Source organism: Bos grunniens, chromosome 16 (assembly GCF_055505025.1).
Source record: "Bos grunniens cultivar Pamir isolate PY7600 chromosome 16, Bosgru_T2T1.0, whole genome shotgun sequence".
In the NCBI taxonomy this organism is placed as follows: Eukaryota; Metazoa; Chordata; class Mammalia; order Artiodactyla; family Bovidae; genus Bos; species Bos grunniens.
In genome coordinates, this window is record NC_141180.1 from 13,837,654 (window position 1) to 13,862,045 (window position 24,392).

Below are 24,392 nucleotides of genomic sequence, written 5' to 3' on the forward strand. Positions count from 1 at the left end.
GAGCTCAGCCCAGTGCTCCATGACAACCTAGAGGGGTGGGAGGTTCAACAGGGAGGGGACGTATGTATACTTAGGCTGATTCACACTGTTGTACAGCAGACATCAACACAACAAGGTAAAGCAATTATACTCCAAAATAAAAAATAAATATTTAAATAAAACAAAAATGAAAAAGGATATCTCAGAATATAGATACATCAAAACCCACCAGCATAGGGGGGCTACTAAGATCAAGAGGAAGCAGTTCAAAAGCTATAATTTCCAAGAACAATAAATGCCAGCTGGAATTCTGCTGATTACTCCCCAGTTTTTCTTTTAAAATACAGAAACATTTTTTTTTTTTTTTTTGGACTAGGTTAAGATACACCTTTACATCCTGTTTCAGGAATTTAAAAAAATCTTATAAGATTCAAAACAAGAACAAATGGAGTTTATTACCCAAAGAAAAATCATTGACAGAGGATATCTTTTTAAATTGCTCTGTGTATATAGGCTAGAACAGTAACAACTTCAATATGCTATTAATATATGAAGATGCATATTAGCAAACCAAATGTACTAGAATGCTAATTGGATTGGACTTACCATAGGACTTTATTTATAAAACATAGACAATACACATGAAAAACATGTTACATTCAGTCTATACCTTGACATCCTTATTTTGAATGGCATCCGTGCAATTCTTTTACCCATTTAGAAAGGACTATGTAGCATGAAGAGCTGGACTTTCCCTTAACCAAATTACCTTTGGAAATTGAAGCGTGGATTTTAAAACCCAGTGTCTCTTCTAACTGGTTGTAGTCAGATTCCACAGAGGATGCATGAAGTGTTTCTACCAAGAAAGGCATTCTTCCCTGTGCCTCGTCGTAGAGGACGGTGTGGGTCCACGTATAAGGCACGCTGACGCCGTCAATGGTGAACAGCCGGGTTGAGTAGGCATACAGCTGCCCAGGGCCTGTCTGAACGTAGTCCTCGGTGTAATCCTAAGGAGGACAATACGGATTTGAGGATCAGCATGGCTCCTGTTTTTTTTTTTTTTCTTTTTGAGGGTACTATGATATGTAGAATGAGATAAAAATAAAAATGGCTTAGGGTCTAAAAATATACAGTTCTAAATAAAAATTGTAATTGTATAGCAGTGTTCAAACTTAAAGTTTGAACCTACCTACCATTGTAACGACCTTAGTTTCATAATTTTAGTGTCATAAATGAGAGTTTAATAAGGGACTCAGAGTTGTCGGTTAAGAGTAAAGTAAAAATGTGAAAAGGCGATTGCTATCATTCTTTAATTTCTGGAATACTTTTGTGGATGGTCTATAAAATCTTTTATGTAAGACTTACTATTCTCTTTGTCTACAGAAAGTTAAATGGCTTAAATCAACATAGCTCTGATCTTAGTCCTGATAAGCATCGTCATAAAACTACTAAAAGCTTATAAAGACTCCTCCTTAAAAATTTTTAGACAAAGACCACGTAGCCATTTCTACCCTTAGTGGTTTAGAGATTTACTCTCCAAAGTGAACAAGGGGAAACTGTACAAGTTTTCTGTGCTTCTTTAATGATCTTTGACTCTGACTCTTACCATTTCTCCAATAAACAGTGAAGGCAAGTTACCCTAACGTTTTACCTTTACGGTGACTTCGGCAGGTGACTGTAGCTGCAGGACATAGCCACTCACGATGATATCTACCAGCAGAGCACCATCAGAATCCAAGCCCCGGGCAACGTGAGTCATCCGCAAGATTTCTCCTAGGAATTAAAATTTATTCATTTCAACAGCAAATGTATTATATATACGTGTGTGTGTATGTATATATACAGATACACTTCCCAGTAGTAAAAAATCCACCTGCCAATGCAGGAGGTGCAGGTTCGATCCCTGGGTCAGGAAGATCCCCTGGAGAAGGAAATGACAACCCACTCCAGTATTCTTGCCTGGAAAACTCCATGGACGGAGGAGCCTGGCGGGCTACAGTCCATGGGGTCACAAAGAGCCAGATACAACTGAGCATGCACACATGCATATGTGTGTGTGTGTTTATAAAATATGGTTTGTGTAAGCACATTACAGACTTATTTTTATACCAGTTCAGCTATGTTATTGTACTTCAAACTTGATTAAACACAAATCATAAGAGAAAATAGCACTTAGCCCCCAAATTAAACTTAATTAAATTGATTTTAAAATTCCTTTTTTTACATTTTTTACAAAAATTTCACCTGATTACACCTATAATTAGGTGAAGGAATCCACACTGTCAACTGACAAGCAATAGCAAGGCAGTTCTACAGAAATGGACGGATTGCCTGTGAGAAGGGGACAGACAGCGCGACCAGGCGGACTGGCAACAGCCACGAGTCTGGCTCCAGCGCTTTGTTCTTTCTGGTGCTTTTAGAAACAGCAAAGGGGCATCTTAGGAAGTGGATTGCCATACAAAGACCCACACGTCTTGTGGGCTGATTAAAGCTGTGGTTTTCGTCAGCCCCGCTACCTTAAAGATCACTGCTGCAAAGGCGGACCACCTTCAAAGATACTTCATATGAAGGTCTTTAAAAAGTCGTCTGCACTTGGAAAAGACCATGAATTGCTAATCCATATGCATTAAGGCTAAGGATAAAGTGAAAAGTCTTTAGATTTGCTTGTTTATATTTCCAATTTTTTGATTAAAGAATCCCTATCAGATATCATAACTGAATCTCTGGTTCAAAGACAAAAACCTTTAATTAATAGCTATGACTCAGCTTCCTGCTCTGCTTGGCCTTCAAAACCCTCTCTAAGGAATTAAAGAGAACAGATACAGGAAAGATGAAGGGAAAAAAACTTTTAGGTTATAAAAATCACTATAGTATCTGAAAACATATGGCCTCTTATAGAGCCATGTCAGTAAAAGTTTATAGGAAAATATAAACTTGCTTTTATGTCATTTATGATAAGACGGCAACAAAACTTTGAAATTATCCTCTGTGGGAACATATAATGTATTTTTCTAAACTTCCAACTTTTACAGCGATCACATTTTTAAATAGCAATAGGATATTAAGTTCAGTTGATACGAACCAGTTGCAAATTCCACTTGGGTTTCTCTCTTGAAAACTGCATTGGTGAGGGTAAAGCCATTGACTGCTTCTCCTATTTCTTTTGCTGTTGTCCAATAAATGGGATTTAGAATAGAAACTATCTTTCTCATTGCTGGACCTAGAGAAAAAAGGGGTAAATAAGATGTCAAAGCAAAATATTTACAGCCCATTGTTGTGAGCCATTACTCACAGAAAGTTATTCAAAGGGATGAATTCTAAATATACTTGAATAATACCAAAAATATCAGCATCTAAAAATACCAGTTTTTAAAAAGAGTTTACCATTGGGATAAAACTAAGGACTATTACACTGCTCATTTAGTAGTAGCATCCCTAGAAATTTTAAGTGGAAATAATAGATGAAGAAGAATAATGTATGTTTTTAAAAAGAGGCTTATTGACAACTTTTATCAGCAAAGAGACCTACCGAGACTGCGAGGTACGTTGGTAATTTTGGCATGTATTATTCTAGTATCAGAGTTTGGGCTATCTGTGACCGTGGCGTTAAGGAAAGCAATTCCAAATTCAACATCATTAATGCTTCCAATAACACTTCCTCTGGCTCGCTGGGGCCCACCTATTGCGGGAAGAAAAAAACATTCTTGGAAAGGAAACAATTTCATCAACATTACATTGGAGAAAAGAAAGCCAGTATTCAAAGATGCTCCAAATCTTCTCCCAAACATTTAAAATATCATATGACATCTGAATTTCAGAGTGAAATAAATAAGCTTTCAAAACATTCTACTCCCATGTAACACTCATCATCCTGCATAAATATAGGATCCTTCCAATCTATGTACATCATAGTATTATTTCACAATCCAAAGAATACACTCAGTGCCCAGTCCCAAAGCCAAAATAAAGTACATGTTTGGTGATGGTGATGAAATGTTGATAATAATGAGGGTTTATTGAGCATGTCATGTACTATAGGAAGCACATAATATATTTTAACTCATTCTAGAAAAATTCTATAAGGTAAGTTTAAATAGCCACAGTTTAAATAAATAGCCAGAGTTTGCAGACTAGGAAAATAAAGTTCAGAGCATTCAAGTGATTGTCCCATGATTACTTAATTAGGAAGCAGCAGAACAAAACTCATATTCTTTATTTTTTAATTTATTTATTGGGGTACAGTTGCTTTACAATGTGTTGGTTTCTGCTGTACAACAAAGGGAATCATTTATATGTATACATATAGCTCCTCCATCTTGAGCCTCCCTCCCACTCCACCTTTCTAAGTCAGCACAGAGCACCGAGCTGAGCTCCCTGTGTGTCTGAAAGAGAAAAACAAGTTACCATCTATTGATGTGTAAATGTGAGATCTAGAAAAATGGTTCAGAAAACCCATATTCTTTTATCCATTGCCTCCTTCATGAGAGCACAGAAGGAAGGAGGTATCAGCAACAAAACCGCTCCAAAGCCTTGTGACTGGTCACACACTTGAATATAGTTTGAAGCAATCATAAGGTGTTTCAGATATTGTTATCATGTATTATACACTGGGGCTTCCCTGATGGCTCAGTGGTAAAGAATCTGCCTGCCAATGCAGGAGATGTGGGTTTGATCCCAGGTTGGGAAGATCCCCTGAAGAAGGACATGGCAACCCACTCCAGTATTCTTGCCTGGAGAATCCCACAGACGGAGGCGCCTGGCAGGCTACAGTCCATAGGGTTGCGAAAGAGTCGGGCATGACTTAGCAACTAAACAACAAATTATATACTGGGGAGAAATACAGTTGTATTCAATCTGAGAAAAGTCAGTAAGTGTTTCATCATTTTATTTTGCATTATTTTAATAGTGAGAGAAACAGTTTTTTCACATTGATTCACCCTTCATGTTCTTGATTATATTCATCTGTTAGTCAAGTATTGAAGATACAATGGTAAGAAAGATAAAAAAGACATGAAGCTTGCTTTCATAGCACTTATATCTAAACAGGGGAGATAATAATTAGAATTCTACAAATAGATGTGAAATGCACTAATGTGTAAGATATCTTACTCAGGGAAGTCTGAGAAAGAGGTAAAAATAGACTAGGGATGGGAAGATGAGTTGCTTAGGTCTTAGCTAAGATGAGGACTGAGCATATATACAAGTCAAGGAAGGCAGAGAAAGGCTTTCTGGGTAGAAGACACAGCACACATCGCCCTTTTAGGAGAGATGGTGGCTTGTCACATCTGAGAAGCTAAGAGTAGAGAGTTTAGAGAGTGATGGGAACCATGCAGCAAGATGATGCAAGAAAGTACATAGTATAGGACCTGGCTGGCTCCTTAGGGATCCTACTATCATCTCACTGTGCTTAGGACTAATTTCCTTAGTTCTCAAGGTCAGCACTAACGAGTGGCCTCCCATTTTGACCTTGATTCTCTAGTTTCATTAGAGACTTGAATCCCAATGTTCAATAGATGTCTCCTTGTTCTGTCTACCCAGTTGGGATCCTATAATCCAAATTATTTGCCTATTTGGACTTCTTCTGTCACTGGGTCCCTGGTATCATGAGAGACTGAGCTACAAAATGTCTCAACTGAAATGAGACCTGTCACTGTCCCTACATGTTAAGAGTCTCAACATCGTTGGTGATCAGCGCCATGCTGAGGAGACGCATTAAGCAACTAAGTGAGGGATGCTTGCTCTTTCAGCCTGCTTACATCCTATACATCTGTTCTTGTAACTCCTTTCTGTCCCTCTGTCAAATGGGCCTTGTTGATTTTCAGCGATATTTAATTCCCAAAGCAACCTTAAAGCTTTGGAATGTCCAATGGTATGCCCATATTTCAACAGTGTGAAAATGTTCTTTTTGGTCCGGTTCTTTGAGATGAATACCCTTAATATTTTCCACAGTTTCTTGGGACTCCAGTAAACTCTGAGGTCCATGAGTTCTAGAATGCCAACTCTGTTCCTTCTGAATTGTTGTATCTCAATTATCTAGCCATATTGCGTGACTTGAATGATAGTAGTTGAAACCCCCCCTAATCTTTTCCCTTAAACTGAGTTTTCCCTATTTTACTGTCTATACTCATGTTCTCTATATTTCAGTCTGTGAAAGAACAGCCTCCAATTGTGTATTTCTATTAGCTATTCAGTTTCTGCCCCACCCTCATTTTTCTGCCTGGAATCTCAGACTGGTTTGCCCACTCTTCCTTGCCCTTTTTAGTCCTCAAGCCCAGGACTACTATTTACAGCTGGGAGAAGACCATATCCTTTTATAAAAGGAGCCTAGAAGGAAGCAGGTAGAGACTAATATCCAGCATGAGCTTTGGCACAGAGCTGCATCAATGAGGGGGAAAAAGTGCCGTTTTCCTAATTCTTCCATCCAGTTGTTGTCATTGTTTAGTCTCTATGTTGTGTCCAGCTCTTTGCAACCCCATGGAGCCCATGAGGCTCCTCTCTCCATGGGATTTCCCAGGCAAGAATACTGGAGTGGCCTGCCATTTCCTTCTCCAGGGAATCTTCCCAACCCACGGATCAAACCTATGTTCCTGCTTGACAGGTGAATTCTTTACCACTGAGCCACCTGGGAAGCCCCTTTCACCCAGAGTTGGCACTATTTTGTAATCTGAGGGCTCAGAGTGACACCATTTATTTTTTTTTTTAATTCACAGAAAGTCTGTAAATTGTGGTCCTGCCAAAGTCGAATGAGGTTGCTTACCTGGACATACTTGTATATTACATCTGGATACCTGAGTAGCATCGCCTGGGCAGGGGCGACCACTTTTAGATGGTATTGGATTGTTGCACAGCCGTTTTCGTGTCTTTTCACCTCCTCCACAAGAGGTGGAACACCAGCTCCAACTATGCCAGTTTCCCCAACTTCCATCCACTGTGAACAAGAACGAGACGGTCAATATTAACAAATGGGTTATAAAATCTACCCCCAGGGTGACTCTGCCTATATGAATTTCATTTCAAGACCTGAAATGATGGGGCTGCTACAAGGAGCACTGAATGAAAGGCTTTACTTGTTCTCCTGCCAGGGGTTGGGAAGCTCACCAGGACACATGTCCGTGTTGCATCTCTGGATCTGGGAGTCTGGGCCCCCACAAGCTCTTCCTCCACTGGAGGGACGAGGGTTATCACATGTGCGGTACCGCCGCATCTGCCCCCCATTACATGTCCGGCTGCATATTCCCCAGCCACTCCAAGGACTCCAGTTACCATGAGCTACGACACAGAACCATTGGAGAAGTGGTAAACAATGACATTCATCCAAAGAGTACAGAAAGACTCTATCCAGGAAGTGAAAAGAAACACCCAGATCTATAAACAGGCATCTTCCAAAGACAGGTGGTTTGGCTGTTGGTTTGACTGGAAACTGGGTATACATTCCAGTGACTGTACAATTCCATTTAACCTGCATAACCAAGGCTGAGTGCCAAAGCACTGATGCTTTTGAATTGTGGTGCTGGAAAAGACTTAGGAGAGTCCCTTGGACTGCAGGATCAAACCAGTCAATCCTAAAGGAAATCCTGAATATTCACTAGAAGGACTGCTGCTGAAGCTCCAATACTTTGGTCGAAGAGCTGACTCCCTGGAAAAGACCCTGATGCTGCAAAAGAGTGAAGGCAAAAGGAGAAAGGGGAGGCAGAGAGTAAGATGGTTAGATAGCATCATTGACTCAATGGACATGAATCTGAGCAAACTCCAGGAGACAGCAGAGGACAGAGGAGCCTGGCATGCTGCAGTCCAAGAGGTCGCAAAGAGTCGGACACAGCTTAGCGACTGAACCACAACAAAAAGAGTTTTCCAGGAGCTGGAGGATAGGAATGAGAAAAGGTCTCTGAGGAGTCAAGCTGTAACATTCAGGATACAGTGAACTGAAATGCTGCTAGGGTCCACACTTCTAGCTTGGGTGACTAAATTAAGGCAGAGAGGCACCTGCTTGCTTCTATTAAGGAAGCATCACCAGTTAGTGTGGAAGGATGCCGTAGTCCTTGCACTCTGAAGCTGGTCCTATAAAGGACATGAAATAGGATGTAACCTCTGCCCATATAAATCAGTGGGGTCTGTGGTATTATATAGACACAACAGCAACCACACAACATTTTGATATTCTAAACCAGTGGTAGACAAATCAAGTAACAGACTGTTGTAATTTTAAGGACTTAAGGCCATAATGAAACTTTAAGAAAGTATAATGTTGACTCACTATTTCCAACACTCACTTGGACAAGAGTCACTATTACAAAAATCGCTCTGGACATCACTCCCTTCACATTTGTTGCCTCCATACTGGGGAGCAGGATCAGAGCAGTCCCTTGTTCTCTGCCTGGCGCCGCCTCCACAGGATACAGAGCAGGCACTCCAACTGGTCCAAGTGGCCCACTTGCCATCAACTGGGTTAAAGAAAAACATATGTGCTCGGTTACTACTTAGAAATGATCAAGTTAAACCCTGCGCATTGATAGGTTGAGTGATGATCTTATTGATACTGATTCTTTTTTTTAAGTTTTTATTTTGTATTGGAGTATAGCCAGCCGATCAACAATGTTGTGACAGTTTCAGGTGGACAGCAAAGGGACTCAGCCATACATATGCATGCATCCATTCTCATCCAGGCTGCCACACCACTGAGCAGAGTTCCCTGTGCTATGCAGTAGGACCGTGTTGGTTATCCACTTTAAATATAGCAGTGTGTACATTTGACATTGATTCTTGATGACACGCTCCCTAGATAAGACGTAGAGGTTAAATTATTGAGGGTACAAACACTGTATTTATCTTACTTGGACAGTGTCTTTCATTGCAAACTTGAATCTGTGTTTCTGCTCCATCACAGTAGGACCCAGCGAATGACGGTGGTGGGTTATTGCACAGTCTTGCTCTTGTTTGGGTACCTTTCCCACAACTTACGCTGCATGTCCCCCAAGGCTGCCAGGTACTCCATGCTCCATGAACTACAAACAGCCCAAGACAGAGTTTCAAGTCACAGAACCACGTTTGTTATAAAAAAATTATACAAATAAATAACTCGTAATGAGTTAAATTAGCCCAGAATCTAAAATAACTGAAATTGAACCAAAGCAAACATAACAAACGATCTTCTTCCCTTCCCCCTCTGGTTAGATTTTCATGAGAATTAGTGTCTATAGGGAAATTGAGAAGGCTACCTGATGCCAAAATAAATGCTTAAAATTATCCAAAGGGGCTCTTTTATTAAAATTAAATGTAATCAAACTACTATATGTAAATAAAGTCTGAGCTTATAAGCCCTAAGTATTTTCTGGGGAAAGTGGAAGGAACCAGAAGCTAAGCTGTATAACAAATCTCGATGCAGTTATGGAGAACCAGTTGTCTCCATAATAACTTGGACCCCACACTGCAAGGCCACATCTTCCAACCTGATTCAGCTTCACATTTAAAAATGTACTTGGACCTTTCAACAGCATGATGATTTGCACAGTTGTAACTCTTTGAAAATTTTCCCCATTACATAATGTTCATGAATTAAAAGTTCTAAATAACACACTCACCTGCTTCCTAAACAACAGAAAAAATTGACCAGTAGTTTCCAAGAAATAAGAGTAAGGCCTTCCTTTTAGTAACTAACATATTACACCATCTGACCACAAGACTGGAACAACCTGTTTCCTTCCAGGTGTAGGGGCTGAGAAGAAACATTATGGTTTCTCTTATGTATAAGTCAGTATCAGATCATATTTTTGTCAAAAGGTATTTTCTAGATGTGGGGCTCAAAAAGTTGTTGCTGTGGTCACCAGGTTTAACCAAGATAGGAACCATAGGGCTTTAAGGTCCTGTCTAAATAGTCTCTTAACACAACCTGTAAGTTGAAAAACAAGGAATGGAATTATCATTTGTTTTCTTTGTTTAGAAAATATTTTAAAACACATCTTGAATTTTCTTCTAATTAACTGTTGTCTAATTGAATTGACTACATATTCTTGTATTTTGTAGACACAAGAAACACAGTTACAAATTTATTTCAGCTGACAAGAATCTTCACTAAAAATTATTTGACTAAACATAAAAGGGAAAGAAAGCCTTTCATTAAATGGCAAGTACTACTCAAGACTACTACTTTATTAATTAAGATCACTGATGTTCATAGTTATTAATATGGATATGGCATTTCAAAATTCTGCTATTCCAACTGTTTTAATATATTCTATGTTTTAATATGTTCTATGTATTATAAAAAGCCTTATGATACATGCATTTTTTTGGAGGATTACAACTGGGTGACATTTATTAATTTCTTATCTCTGTAGATTTTATTATGGAGCTTCCCTGGTGACTCAGATGGTAAAGAATCTGCCTGCAATGCAAGAGACCTGGGTTTGATCCCTATGTGGGATCCCCTGGAGAAGGGAATGGCTACCCACTCCAGAGTTCTTGCCTGGAGAATTCCATGGGTAGAGGAGCCTGGTGGGCTACAGTTTCTATGACATATGGATAGAGGTTTTCAGCTGAAGATCCTTTTAATTTTTTAAGTCAATACAGAAAACCCAAACCAAAATTGAATTTCATGGCATGAAAGATGGCAGAATTGAAATGTTTCTTTTATGTGAATGGAAGGATAGCAAGAATGATAATATAAACCAGAGAAGGTGTAACATTTCATGTTATCTAAAGAATACAAAAGACAACAGCTATGGAGGGATTAGAACATTATGAAAAGTAAAAGATGAATTTGTTATTACACTGCATTGCAGTTCTGATTCTGGAAAGGCAGGAGAGCAGAGACTCTAGAGCAGATACCCTGTGCCTGAATAACCACTCTGGCCTTACTAGCTGTGAGATCCTAGACAAGTTACTTAGCTTCTGGGTATCTAGTTTCTTCATGTGCTATATGTGGATAAGAAAAGAATCTACCTTACTAGGATGGGCGTAAAAAATAATGAGTTGATAGGTGATATTCAAACACTTTTCATCTAAGTGTAAGCCCTATGTTAGTACTGCTATTCTTCACTCAAAGTTCTCAATGCTTTCCAAATGACACTTCCAAAAAAGCTCAGTCTTTCAGAAATCCAACAATATATCTTTAATGACTGTCAAATGGCAGCAGGATGGTCTACCCCAGAAGATATCAACCTTTTTTAGAGGGAAGACAAGATAGGCCTAAAATAGCAATTTGTACTAGAAAGTAGAAGTGTTCATAGAATCATGGGGACAGGTCAAGAGGACACTGAAGATAGCCTCAAGGGATCTCCACCAACCAAGTCTAGGACAATTTGTGCATCACAATAAATGATGACAGTTGTGCATTATAAATCACTGAAGGAAAGGGTATTTGAGTTCTTACTGATATAACTCAAAAAAAAAAAAAGGGAGAGAAAAGTTTTTTCCTACAATGGAAAGCCAATAATAGATGTAGGAGATATGATTGAGTTAGAAATAAAATGTCTTGTAAGATCATAGCAATAACTGATGTAAAGCAAAAATAAATCATAAATAGATGCTAAAACTGGTAAAAGACTGATAAGAAACAAGATGTTTATGAAGTCTTAGAAGTTTCCCTACAAAATGCTTATTAATTACAAAGGTAAATATAGTAACTACACAATGGAAAACACCACGTTAAAGTGAACAAAGTTAACATCACCAGTTTAAGATGTCACGTGATATGATGTACTGAGGACACAAAATCTTTTCTATGATATGTCTGCCAGAATGCAAAATCTGAATCTAATCATGAAAAAATATCAGACACACCTAAACAGAAAATTCTTACAAAATCACTAGCATACAGACTTAAAAAATAGCAAGGCTGTAAAAAGTAGCTAAGAAATTGTTCCAAGTGAAAGGGACTAAGGAAACATGACACATAAATGCATGTGTGATCTTGGAAGAGATTGTGGAATGGGAAAAAGTTTATGAAGCATGTATGACTGGGAAAAATCAGAAATGACAGATCCAGCAGGCAGAAAAATAATAAGAAAATGACTGAACTCAAGAACAGCAATCAACTAGATACAGTTGACGTCTATAGACTAGTTCATCTGAGAACAGCAGAATTTACATTGTTCTCAGGCTCACATGGCACATTCATCAAGGTGGACCACATTCTGAGCCATAAAATATACTTTTAACAAATTTTAAAAAATAGAAATTATATGATGTCTGCTCTCAGACCACAGTGGAATCAAGCTAGAAATCAATAATAGATAGATGCAAAATCCCCAAATATGTGGAGATTAAATAACACACTACTAAATAATACAATTGCAAAGAAGAAATCTCGAGATATTAAAAATATTTTGAATTAAATGCAAATGAAAATGCAACTTATCAAAATTTGTGGGATACAGCAAAAGTAGTGCTTAGAGGGAAATTCATAGTAGTGAATGCATATATTAGAAAAGATCTAAAATAAATCATCTACATTTCCACCTTAGGAAACTAAAAAAGAGAAAATGAAATCTAAAGTAAGAAGAAAAGAAATAGAATTAGAGCAGAGATTAGTGAAACTGAACATAGGAAATCAATAGATAATAATCAGTGAAACCCAAAGCTGATTCTTTGAAAAGATCAGTAAGATTCTAGCCAGGCTATTCAAGAGAAAAAGAATACAAATTATTAATATCAGAAATAAAAGAGGAGGCATCTCTATAGATCCTATGGGTATTAAAAATATTAAAAGGAATATTAATAGAGTTTGAACAACTCTATGTCTGCCAGTTTGACAACCTAGATGGAATGGACCAACTCCTTGAAAGACACAATTTGCCAAAAACCACACGAGAAAAAAGTTTGAATAGTTCTATATCTATTAAAGAAATGTAATCACTAAACATCCATAACAGAAAACACAGTACCAGATGGGTTTACTGTTGAATTTTACCAAACATATGTGGGAAAAAATGTACCATATACCAATTCTCTACCTTTTCTTTCAGAGGACAGAGCAGAGAGACTACTTCCTAACTGTTTCTATGAGGCCAGCATCACCCTAATGGTAAAACCAGACAAAGACATTACAAAAAAAAGGAAAGTACAGGCCAATATCTCTCATGAACATAGATGTAAAAAGTCTCAAAAATCTTATCAAGTTGAATCCAACAATGTATTAAAAGAAAACCTCTTTTGTCCCTAAGATGCTGACATACCCCCTGGATGAAAAAGACCATCTTAGGCTATCTGCCCATTTTGCAGTGGTATATGCAAAATGGGCAGTCTCTTGATCCACTGTGGGGAAGTAGCCCAAGCTGGCTTTCAGAGCAGTATCCTTCTCCTGGACTCCCTGAGTTCAGAGGTGAGCCTGATAAATGTTTAACAGCCAGCTCTCTGGGAGTAGGAAGGAAACTCTGATTTATAGCATCTATAGTTTTTATGATACAAAACACTCCCACCATGGTCAGTATCTCCCTATTAATGTGATGTCATGAAACTCCCAGTGGGAAGAGACACACGCTCTCAGAGGCTGGACCCAGAACACCACTGACAATATGCATAACAGCAGCTAAGTTCAGTCGGTGTAGGGGCTGAGAGATAACCAAAGAAAGTCCAAAAATCAGTAAGCCAACAGAACAGCGAGCAAGACTGCAGTAAGCCAATAGTTACTCAATAAAAACAAAAAAGAGACACCTTGAGTTTTGTTTTAGGACATGTACAAATATCTATATAATGAAAAGCTAAATGATATCATAGCTGATAAACTGTACAAAGATTAATCAGGTATTTCTGGTTTGATATGTTATAATTAGCTTTCTAATTTTTCAAGATTAAAATAATTTTGGCTTTTTTATTTTTTTTTAAGATTTCATAAGAATATTTAATTTTTATAACAATAGAAATCCTGAGCTGCAAATTAAGACACCCAAGATCTAAGTGAATAGCCTTAGGAATCAGATCAACTTGGGTACAAATCCTTAATTCACTTTTTAGTAGTTATATAACCTCAGTAAATTATCATATATTTTCTCATATCAAATATTTTATCATATAGTTTCCTGAATTGTACAATAGAATGCAATACCCAAAGCAGAGGGTAACTATCTCATTTTTGTCAACATCCCTTTTAAAGACCATCTCAGTAAAGTATCTCTTCCAGGTATGTTCTACCACTTCAACTCTTGGATTTGTTCTATACGCTTATCAGTATGTGAATGATATTCTAATTCTAGCAGTTAGATACCATTCTAATTCTAGCAGTTAGAACAGTGCCTTGAACACAGACTGAGTGCTCAATAAATATCTGTTGGATTAATGAGTGATTTAAGGAATGAATTAATGAATCAACAGCCACTCTTCCATTCCATAGGATTTCTTTCAGGCTGTCAAACAAGGAGCCCTGCCTCTCTTGATCCACTGTGGGGAAGTATCCCAAGCTGGCTTTCAGAGCAGTATCCTTCTCCTGGACTCCCTGAGTTCAGAGGTGAGCCTGGGACCCACAAAATCAAGCAGGGTTCCTTCCCAGAGGCTGATACAAATTCTGAGAGAGAGGAACTCTTTTGCTCTGAGGCCTTAGATTCTAAGGTCCTTGTAGGCCAGGTACCACCAGTCATTTTTTCCCACACGGAAAGAGTCTAATGAAGAATAAAGCCAAAGAAAGGAAAGCAGAGAAGAGAGATGGAAAACACTCTGGTACAAATATTAGCCAAATTCTTGGATTCAATCATACCTGAAAACAGAATTTTCTATGAAAGCTTAGTATTTAAGCTTGGTCTATTTAGATGGTCTAAATAGATGGTCTGCTTATTTACATTTAATTTCTGTTACCTTAATCTGAAAAAGCCCTAATATACCACACCTAGTATAGTCACTCTGAGAATCTTTGCCCCAAAGAGGTCTTCCTCCAACTAACTGGCTATGGGGCAATTTTGCTGTGAAAGATAAAATAACTGGTTGACATGTTTCAACTAGTTGGCAGTGGTTTCATTTCTCCACTGACTCAGTGTTCCCATTTTTATATTATATACATCTTAGGTCTCATTAAGATCTATAGAGTGATGAGCAGATGTGATGGTCTTAGAAAAGTCGATGACTATGTATACTGACTTGATAGAAAATACAATGATAAGAAAACTTACTGGAAGTGTGAAATAAGAGTGTAAAGTCATGGAGAAGGAAATGGCAACCCACTCCAGTATTCTTGCCTGGAAAAGTCCATGGACAGAGGAGCCTGGCAGGCTGTAGTCCATGGGGTTACATGACTGAGCATGTGTGCATGAGGGTGGAGGGTGATGGGTTGGTAGCAATAAACTGGTAGAACTAAAAAAAAAAAAAAAAAAAAGAGTATAAAGTCGGATTGCATACCATACTAAAGTCATGACATATCAGTTTGTAAATCCTTTGGTGAGCACAATCATCCCTCCCACCTGTCAAAAGCAAAGGTTTACCAAGCTATGGTGAATATAAAAGGGTGATGAATAATTCATAGAATAGGGGCTTCCCTGGTGCCTCACACAGTAAAGAATCTGCCTGCAATCCAGAAGACCCTGTATTCAATCCCTGGGTCAGGAAGATCCCCTGGAGAAGGGAATAGGTACACACTCCAGTATTCTTGCCTGGACAATTCCACGGACAGAGCAGCCTGACAGGCTACAGTTCTTAGGGTTGCAAAGAGTCAGGCATGACTAACTATAATTCATAACAGCCTTTAGAAGCATTAATTATTCCAGTATCATTTTTAGCTAATTTAGGTAATACAGATTGCTTTCTAATGCTGTCTTTATCAAATTTATCACACAATATTAGATGTTGCAGGCAAACACATCAAGCTCTTCTTATATCCCTGCAAAAGGAAAAGGTTATGTGTTTCCCGATGAATATGTTTCTAGAAAATGGTAACATAATGTAGCCAGAATTGTAGTATTTGAGACAGAATCTGACTTAGAGAATTTGGTGAAATATAAGGACTGAGAATGGGATGGAACATTTAACTGTGGTCCAGATATGTATGATCAGCTATACATGTTACATATATTGATAAGAAATAGCAGTAGCCCTCCTCTGTTCATTTTACTCTCAGGGGACAGCTGAAAAGACTTAACAGCAGATTTTTTTCACATCTGTAAGAAGTTATATCCAACATAAGATTCTGAGGGTTTCCCTAGTGGCTCAAACGGTAAAGAATCTGCCTGCAATGTGGGAGACCCGGCTTCAATCCTTGGGTTGGGAAGATCCTCTGGAGAAGGAAATGGAAACCTACTCCAGTATTCTTGCCTGGGAAATCCCATGGACAGAGGAGCCTGGTGGGCTACAGTCCATGGGGTCGCCAAGAGTCGGACATGACTAAGTGGCTAACACACTAAGATCCTGAATCATTGATGATAAACTTTGAGAAAGGAAGTAACTTTGTTTTCCAAGATATACCCCAATACAACTATGTGCATGCAAGCTCAGTCATGTCTGACTCTGCAACCCTATGAACAGTAGCCCACCAGGCTCTTCTGTCCATGGGATTTCCCTGGCAAGAACACTGGAGTGGGTTGCCGTTTCCTTCTCCAGGGGATCGTCCTGATGCAGGGATCAAACTCAAGTTTCCTGCATCTCCTGCATTGCATGTAGATTCTTTACCACTTGAACCATTGGGAAGCAATACAACTATAACATGACTTTACATACATTTGGAATATATTCAAGTATTTTCTAAAGTATTTTCATTTTTAATTTTTCACAACAAATTGTTTAAAAACTTCGGTTTTAATTTTTCATCTTAATTATATCCTTCTAGATGTACCTTTATTTTCATTAATTTATCTTTTACAGCAAAATTGTCTTATGGTCTATTTAGTTGTGTGGCAGTACTGCTTGCTTGGGAGCAAAGATTCTTATAGTGAAGACACCTAGAACCCTAAAATACCTATGTTGTTTCACAAAGTCAAAAATAACATGTAGATAAGGTCCTAAGCATGGTTCCTAGCACATGACATTTATTGAGTGAATGTAGCTAATGCTATTTTCTCCTTGCCAGCTGTGTATTTCTGGGCAGGTCTTTAACCTCTCTAGGCTTCATTTTCCTCATCTGAAAATGAATGACTGGATGAGCTGTTATCTAAGGTCTTCAACATCTCTAAAATTCTATTAATTTGATTGCATTTAAATGATTAAAAATATACCACAGTTTGGAACTCTTTCTCATGTTCAGTTAAATCAGGTACTTGAATTAACACTGATTTAATGCCACACCTCCATATATTCATCCATGAGACAGAAGTGAAACACAGAGAATGTGTTCAAAGGTTGAAGCCATAACATCGCTTTCCAATAAAGAAGAAAAGATAATTATAATTCCTTTGTATGGGTCAAAAAGATGCAAGCTTTGCCCATCTCTAGGTTCTCACCTGGGCAAGGCCGAATGTTGCACATGATGATTTCCACGGCAGTCCCTTCACACGGCCGCCCACCGTGTTGAGCTGATGGATTATTGCAAGTTCTGGTCCTGGTTCTGTTGCCGCGTCCACAGCTCCTCGTGCATTCTTCCCAGGGACTCCATTCTGACCAGTTCCCGTCCACTATTCAAAGGCGACACGTTAACACGATCAGAGACATTTCAGTAGAAAGAACTTATACTGAGACAAGCCAGACTTGGGGGACAGAAGAGGGTACCTACTGAACCACGTGCCTGTCTGTTGAATAAAGAGCTGTACCTGGACACGGCTTCTGGTGACAGTTTTGCATTTCTGAATCCGATCCCTGGCAAGGCTTCCCCCCGTTAGCTGGAGAGGGGTTGTTGCACAGACGACTCCTCTTCTGGATCCCTTTTCCACAGGTGGCACTGCAGGGTCTCCAGGCCGACCACTGGGAAAAGCCACCGGGCACTGCAAATAAAACACCGTACTTGGTCTCTGTTATTGTAAACACAAACACTGTAAGTCAAATTTCATGGAAGATATGCACTGGGTCTAGCGCTGAACCTAGAAAGGCTGAGACATTGTTTATGGAAGCTCTTCTTTCATGTAAAATTAAAACCGAAGCATCCAAGAAGAACTGAGTGGTTAACTAGAGTTTCTTCCTGGTTCCAGTCCTGACTCATTTGGGCATGGCTGTTGAAAGAGTGGGCGACGAAGACATTTATATGCTGTTTACCTTTTGGAAATAAATCATTCTTTGAAGCAAAATTATGCACTGATTTTTGAGAACAATTTTAACCAAATTTTAAAAACAAAATTCCATTTGGGATTTTGAATTATTAACTTGGTATTCTGCAGCTCTCATCTGTACTGTTTTTAATCTCGTCAGTTTGTAATGTGATTTTTGTCCTATCCCTATAATCTAGAAGTATCTTAAGGGTACAAGAGCTGTGGCCTAAGATGCTTAATGATTTTTATTGTCTAGATTGCCCCAGGTACTGTTTAATAAGAATATATCAGGGTAAACGAATATCACACTCACCCTGGACTATGACAGGCACTCTCACAAGGACAGAACCCATCAAGTTTCGAGCAACGCATTCATACTCAGACGTATCTTCTTTCTGAGCAGCAGCGATATGTAATGAGTTGTTGGACAACACATTAATTCGCTCATCCCAGAGGATAGAGTGACCTTGACGGGACCATGTAATGGTTGGACGAGGCTCTCCAGTTGCTTGACAATTCAAGATGACTTTGCTGCCAGCATTAATAATAGTTTCTACTGGTTCAAGAGTGATAATAGGAGGACCTATGGAGAAAAGCATATGTTTCTTAGTTTTTGTGGAATTATATTTATTACATTGTGAGTCATATTATATAATAACATTATTTAGAAAAAAATTACACTGATTTTTTTTTTTGATACAATGTAGGTTGTAATTGCCATTGACAGAATGTTTTATTTAGTAAACGTTAAAAATGTTAAATCCCTAAGCAGTCTAGCCTAGAGCATGGGCTCTGCAGTTGTGCTTTTCTGGATTCACATTCTGCCTCTGCTCTTTACTATCTTTTTGAATCACTGTGTCCTTAAAAATGGTGCCTAGTTCAGAGGATCTTGACTCAACTAAGATGATGCAAGCACAGATCTTCAACAAAAGACAAGACAATATTGTTAGTACTACTGTTCTTATTGTTTTTGTTATTGTTTTTGTCTGTGTTTTACCTGGTGAACATTCAATTCTCTTCTTTACATCATTTTTTGAGGTAAAGAGTCATTATTAAGTTATTCTTTCATCACTTATTATCATTCTCAATATATACATATATTGAGAATTTATTTCTTGCCAGGCATTGTGCACAGATACAGTATCTAGTTTCAAGGGATTTGGAGTCTATTTATAAGACAGACAAGTAACCAATTATTGAGCTGTAATATACATATAAAATTTAGTACATAATAGATAAATGTGTGGTAACATGAGAGCATAAACCATAGTGACTCAATACATCAAACAAAAGTATGTCTCTGGAAATGAAGAGGTAGAGGAAGACATTCAAGAATTATTAAAGTAGGAGTTGTAGGAGTTAGCCATTCAATAGTATAGCATAAAGGGAGGAATTGATGACTACAGGGTTTTTTTGTATCTTTGGGTAAATTCAGTAGAATATATGAGGAAGAATAGATTTATTAGGAAGGAATAAGGAATGATGATTTGCATCCATTTAGAAATGCTGAGCTTGAGATATCTGTAGGACAGTCAAGTGGAGATGTCTAGATATTCATATATCTCAAGCTTAGAATAGAGAGAGACGTAAGACTGCTTAAGGAGTGAGTCTAAAATGAGAGGGAGAGATCCAACGATAGAAACTATTGCAACATTATTAGGTAATAAATGGACAGAAAATGAGCCTGTAAATGATACTCAGAGCTGATCACTGAGGAAGGAAGAAATTCAGGAGAAAATGGTATCCTAGCAACCAAAGTGTGTTTCAAGGAGGAGCGAGAGGTCCACAGTATCTATAGTGGATGACAGCTGTTCAAATGAAGTTATTGGAAAGATAAAAGGAGCTATAAAAAGTTGGTGGCATATTTATACTGGTCTACAATGTCAAGAAAGAGAATATGAAGGACTGCATGGAGAAGAAGCTTGAACTGGATTTTTTTTTTTTTTTTTAACGAGTAAGATTATATATAGGAGAGGGCTTTCCTGGTGGCTCAGACGGTAAAGCGTCTGCCTCCAATGCGGGAGACCCGGGTTCGTTTCCTGGGTCGGGAAGATACCCTGGAGAAGGAAATGGCAATCCACTCCAGCACTCTTGCCTGGAAAATCCCATGGACAGAGGAGCATGATAGGCTACAGTCCATGGGGTCGCAAAGAGTCAGACATGACTGAGCGACTTCACTTCACTTCACATATATAGGAGAAAGGAACTGCCATGGAGAGAAGCAAACGGTATAGAGATAGTTAGCTCTGAAAGGTGATTCAGCCTGGACAGCAGGAGCATGCAGGTTTTAAACATTTGGTTAAAATCTTTAAAGGGTTTACGTTTGAATAGGTGAGAATAGGGGAGTGTGTTTTTTCTTGATAGAGTATTCTAGGATGACAGCAGTGTTTTAGTGAGACTGAACGGTGGAAGGATTGGCTGAACAAAAAGTAAGGCATATGACAGAATTCAGGGTGGTGGCTGCATATTACAGAACAGGTGTATCTGGAAGGACAGAACACAAAACAAAAACAGAAGTAAAATGTGTTTCATGGTAATACTACTATGATAGTATTTTATGTAAAAGCATCACTGACATGTTGTCTTTTACAAAAGGAATCGTTTCACATGAGGTTTGAATCTTTCAGTGTTATTAACGTATTATTCATATATATGTCCGCATCCTCCTCAAATTGTGTTCTTACTTGATGTTTATATTAAAATCACTCTAAGAACTTTCTGGGCTCTAAGAATACCCGTCCAGTTTCAGATTACATTATGTATTCAATAAACTGTTGTTGAATAAAGTAAATGGCTCAATTAGTCATGCAACACACTAAATAAGAACACTGAATAAATAAGCCTATTCATATTATTATGGTGAAAAAAGTGTTAAATAAAACTAAGACTCTTAATTTAGATTCCATATTTGAACATTTCCAATGGCACATAGTCTATAAATTTATTTAATAATAAATCCTATATGTAAAAAAATTTAAAAAGGAAAAGAAAAAATTCCATATGTACATCTTTCAGTCATACAATAATTTGTTAAATATGAGCATTTTATCTAAATGAAGACATTCCTTAGGGTACTTTAATCTTAAACATTGTATTTTTTACTTTTTTATATCCCTCATTTATTACAATGAATTTATTGTCAGTATATGTAGATGAGCTAATCTAATGCAGTTTTTCTTAAACTTGGCCAGTGAATTACTCTTCCTGGGGAGATTAACTGTGAGATGCTCTACGTACATTCACCCAAGAAAGCCATGAAACCCTGCAGGCGGGGTGGCGTTTCATGAGAATAACATTTTTGGGGGGGAAATTTAGAATATTATATCCTCCTCTAATTGAGTTAAATTCACATGTACATGCTAACATTTCTGGAAATATCTGCAGTAAAGAAAACTGGTGCACCTAAGCAGAGCTCGGCATATAGTAGGTACTCTTATATATACATATTTAATAAATGAAAACTTTGTTTAATCTATTTTTCTTAGAATTATTCAATCATGCCACTCTACTTTTCTCCTAATAATATCCATAAAGTTATTATTTGGTACATTTGTATTTTAATAAAACACTATCTTAGACACAGAAACAAGCTTATGAATAATATATTCTATTGTATATAATGTATATAATATTCTATTGTACAGATTAGAATTTTATCCTATTAGATTAAAATTCACAATAGAATATTATTCTATTGAATATTATTCAGCCGCGAAAAGGAGGGAATCCTGCCATCTGTGACAACATGGAAGGCATTATGTTACGTGAAATACGCCAGACAAGAGGCAGATAGTTGCGTGCTGTTACTTACATGTAGAATCTTAAACAGTGAGGAACAGAGAACAGACTGGGGGTGGCCAGGGCTGAAGGGTGGGGATGTGGGCAGATACTGGTCAAAACATACAGACTTTCCATCATAAAAATGAGTAACTTTTGAGAATCTAATGTATAGTATGATGACTCCAGTTAGTCACACTGTACTCTATACTTGCAACTTGCTGAGTAGATCTTAAATATTCTCACCAAAAATCCCACAAAAAACAAACCAAAAAAAAAATATGTGTGAGGTGATGAATATGTTAATTAACTTGATTGTGGTAATCATTTTACAGTGTATTCAATATATATATATATCAAATCATCACACTGTACACTTTACGTTTTTCCTCCATGCCACATGGCATGTAGGATCTTAGTTTCCTGACTTGGTATTGAACCTGCACCCCCCGCAGTAGAAGCGCAGGGTCTTAACCACTGGACCATCAGGGAAGTTCTATACTGTATGCTTTAAATATACATAGTTTTATTTGTCAATTATAGCTCACTAAGGCTGCAGGGGGGACCACTGTCTTCAATATCTATTAAATATCTATTCAGCATTTCAGAGAATATATAGAAATAGAGAAATATCTATTCAAGTTTTAGAGAATAGTAGTTTGGTAAACACCTGTTAGTAAATGCTGGTCTACAGCATCTCTTAATTGTGAATAAAAAATGTAAATTCATTGCATTAAATACTGAGCCTATTCACAAAATAAACTGATTTCTCAGGTCAGCCCCTGAAGTGGTTCTGGGGACTGTCCACTGAGTCATTGGAGTCTTTCATGCTTTTCAAATTACCAAAACCTATCTTCTGATTGTTTATACTGAAGACCTTCATCACAACCGTGCTCATCCTGCCAAGAACACACAGATACTTCACAACAGATTGACAGCAATTGATCCAGAGAACTCTTGAGTTCATTTACATTAGTCTTTAACACCTAGTTTTAAAGTGCCATAAAATGACATCTTTGTAAGCTCCTTACAAGACTGGTAGGGAGCTATAAAAAGGGTATTTGACTGAATATATTGCGAACAACAACAAAAGCTCTGATACCAAACCACTGCAAATTTGAACTGCATATGTTAGGTAAAATAGACAAAAATACCTGTGCAAAGTTGTATCAGTCTTCTGGTTGACAACAATTGCTGTATCAGCAGCAGCAAACTAGACTCTGAAAGCTACCATTATTGTATTTGCTAGAAAGTTAAATGAACAATTATATGGACATTTCTTCAATCAAGTGTTTAAGTAATTAAGCAGCTTACTCTGCAAAGTCAGACTCATGCTGCGTTCCACCACCCCAGCTTCGTTGGTAGCTACACATGTATAATCACCAGCATCTTCATTCTATGGAAATAAGCAGTGTTTTATAAAAATAGGAGCCTACTGAGCAGTGAAAAATCAGTTTTTTTCACCATGAGCTTGTTTATGCAATTGTGTTTATGAAAAGGTATTTTAATAGAAATAGGAAAACTTACATATATTTAACCATACAAATAGATTTAAAAAAAAATTCTTAGCTTAATTTTTTTCCTAAACAACCTAGGGAACTCTCAGGGAACAATAACTGGCAGAAACCAAAGCAGAAATACCATTTTTTATAATGATTTATCCAAAATTATCTTAGTAAAGAAAAATGCCAATATATTCTTATAGATATCTTAAAAAGCATTAAATATGCAGAATAAATGAACAAATATCTAGTTCTTTGTTACAGAGGTTATTAAAAACATTAATGTCAGCCTCTACTTTAGAAGCTTGAAATACAGGAAAGAAAGTGAAAAACTAATTTACTAGTGATGCAAATCACAGAACATAAGTGATAAATTTATACACATACGATATAGAAAAGAAGTATCACATGAATTTAGATTTGATATCTAATTAGAGATTTTGCTAAGGTCTTATGAACAGAGGAATTCTGGTCTTGTTAATAAAAAGAATAAATCAATTAGGGGGAACTGAATTGCAGGAAGTGGAAGAGGGTAGGAGAAGAGAGATGGATGTTGGTTTAGATAATTCAGTCAAAGTATCAATGCATGATCCAGATAGAAATTTCTCGTAGGAAACTGTAGATGGAACTTGAAAGAGTTTCAGGGTTGAAGGTATAGGGTTAGGAATCTGAAATTGTGTGGTGGAAAATCAGTATTAATATTAGAAGAAGTACCAAGGACTTCAAAAGTAGTTATGTTTGTGTAGAGGTAAAGCAGGGAAAGCAGCAGTGAAGAAGCAGAGACTGATTAGTGTAGCCAGAGGTAGAAATCATCTCAAAATTGGAGGAACGATCAACAGCATCTAATGCTGAAATAAAACCAAGCTGAATAAAAGAAAGTGCTCCATTGGACAGTATGGTCTAATTATGATTTCAATGAATTCAGCAGTGGGTTAACAGATAACTCATCTTTAGTCAAGAATTTTTTAGATAAAATATCTCATTCCCTTGACCCTCAAATTAGAATAACTTAAAGTACTAATATTGCCTGAATTACTGAAGCTTT

At 37.6% G+C, this 24,392-nt stretch overlaps 2 protein-coding genes across 21 annotated transcripts in view; one reads left to right on the plus strand and one right to left on the minus strand.

Annotated features, from left to right (window-relative positions):
* LOC147356198 (uncharacterized) overlaps positions 1-17,454 on the plus strand; it is a 75,507-nt gene extending 58,053 nt beyond the window's left edge. For 2 of the 15 annotated variants that reach the window (XR_015143105.1, XR_015143099.1), the window contains 3 exons: positions 1,651-1,729; positions 10,000-10,099; positions 10,314-13,624. Coding sequence is in view for 3 of the 15 variants with exons in the window: in XM_086343345.1 (XP_086199471.1) it covers positions 10,000-10,099; position 10,314 (101 nt within the window). In the remaining 12 variants the exon portion in view is untranslated. Of the gene's footprint in view, positions 1-1,650; positions 1,787-2,243; positions 2,509-6,689; positions 6,971-9,999; positions 10,100-10,313; positions 13,625-17,322 lie in introns of those variants that run through there. The other 13 variants (XR_015143108.1, XR_015143103.1, XR_015143107.1 and 10 more) reach the window with 8 other exon arrangements.
* The window catches only part of HMCN1 (hemicentin 1), a 537,476-nt gene that overhangs the window by 42,292 nt on the left and 470,792 nt on the right, over positions 1-24,392 (minus strand). For 5 of the 6 annotated variants that reach the window (XM_086343341.1, XM_086343339.1, XM_086343340.1 and 2 more), the window contains 12 exons: positions 23,160-23,241; positions 18,382-18,651; positions 17,637-17,807; positions 17,331-17,501; positions 8,811-8,981; positions 8,250-8,420; positions 7,078-7,248; positions 6,737-6,907; positions 3,509-3,658; positions 3,062-3,199; positions 1,631-1,752; positions 749-986 (listed from right to left, as the gene is read on the minus strand). In XM_086343341.1, coding sequence (XP_086199467.1) covers positions 749-986; positions 1,631-1,752; positions 3,062-3,199; positions 3,509-3,658; positions 6,737-6,907; positions 7,078-7,248; positions 8,250-8,420; positions 8,811-8,981; positions 17,331-17,501; positions 17,637-17,807; positions 18,382-18,651; positions 23,160-23,241 — 2,026 coding nt within the window. Of the gene's footprint in view, positions 1-748; positions 987-1,630; positions 1,753-3,061; positions 3,200-3,508; positions 3,659-6,736; positions 6,908-7,077; positions 7,249-8,233; positions 8,421-8,810; positions 8,982-17,330; positions 17,502-17,636; positions 17,808-18,381; positions 18,652-23,159; positions 23,242-24,392 lie in introns of those variants that run through there. The other variant, XR_015143096.1, reaches the window with a different exon arrangement.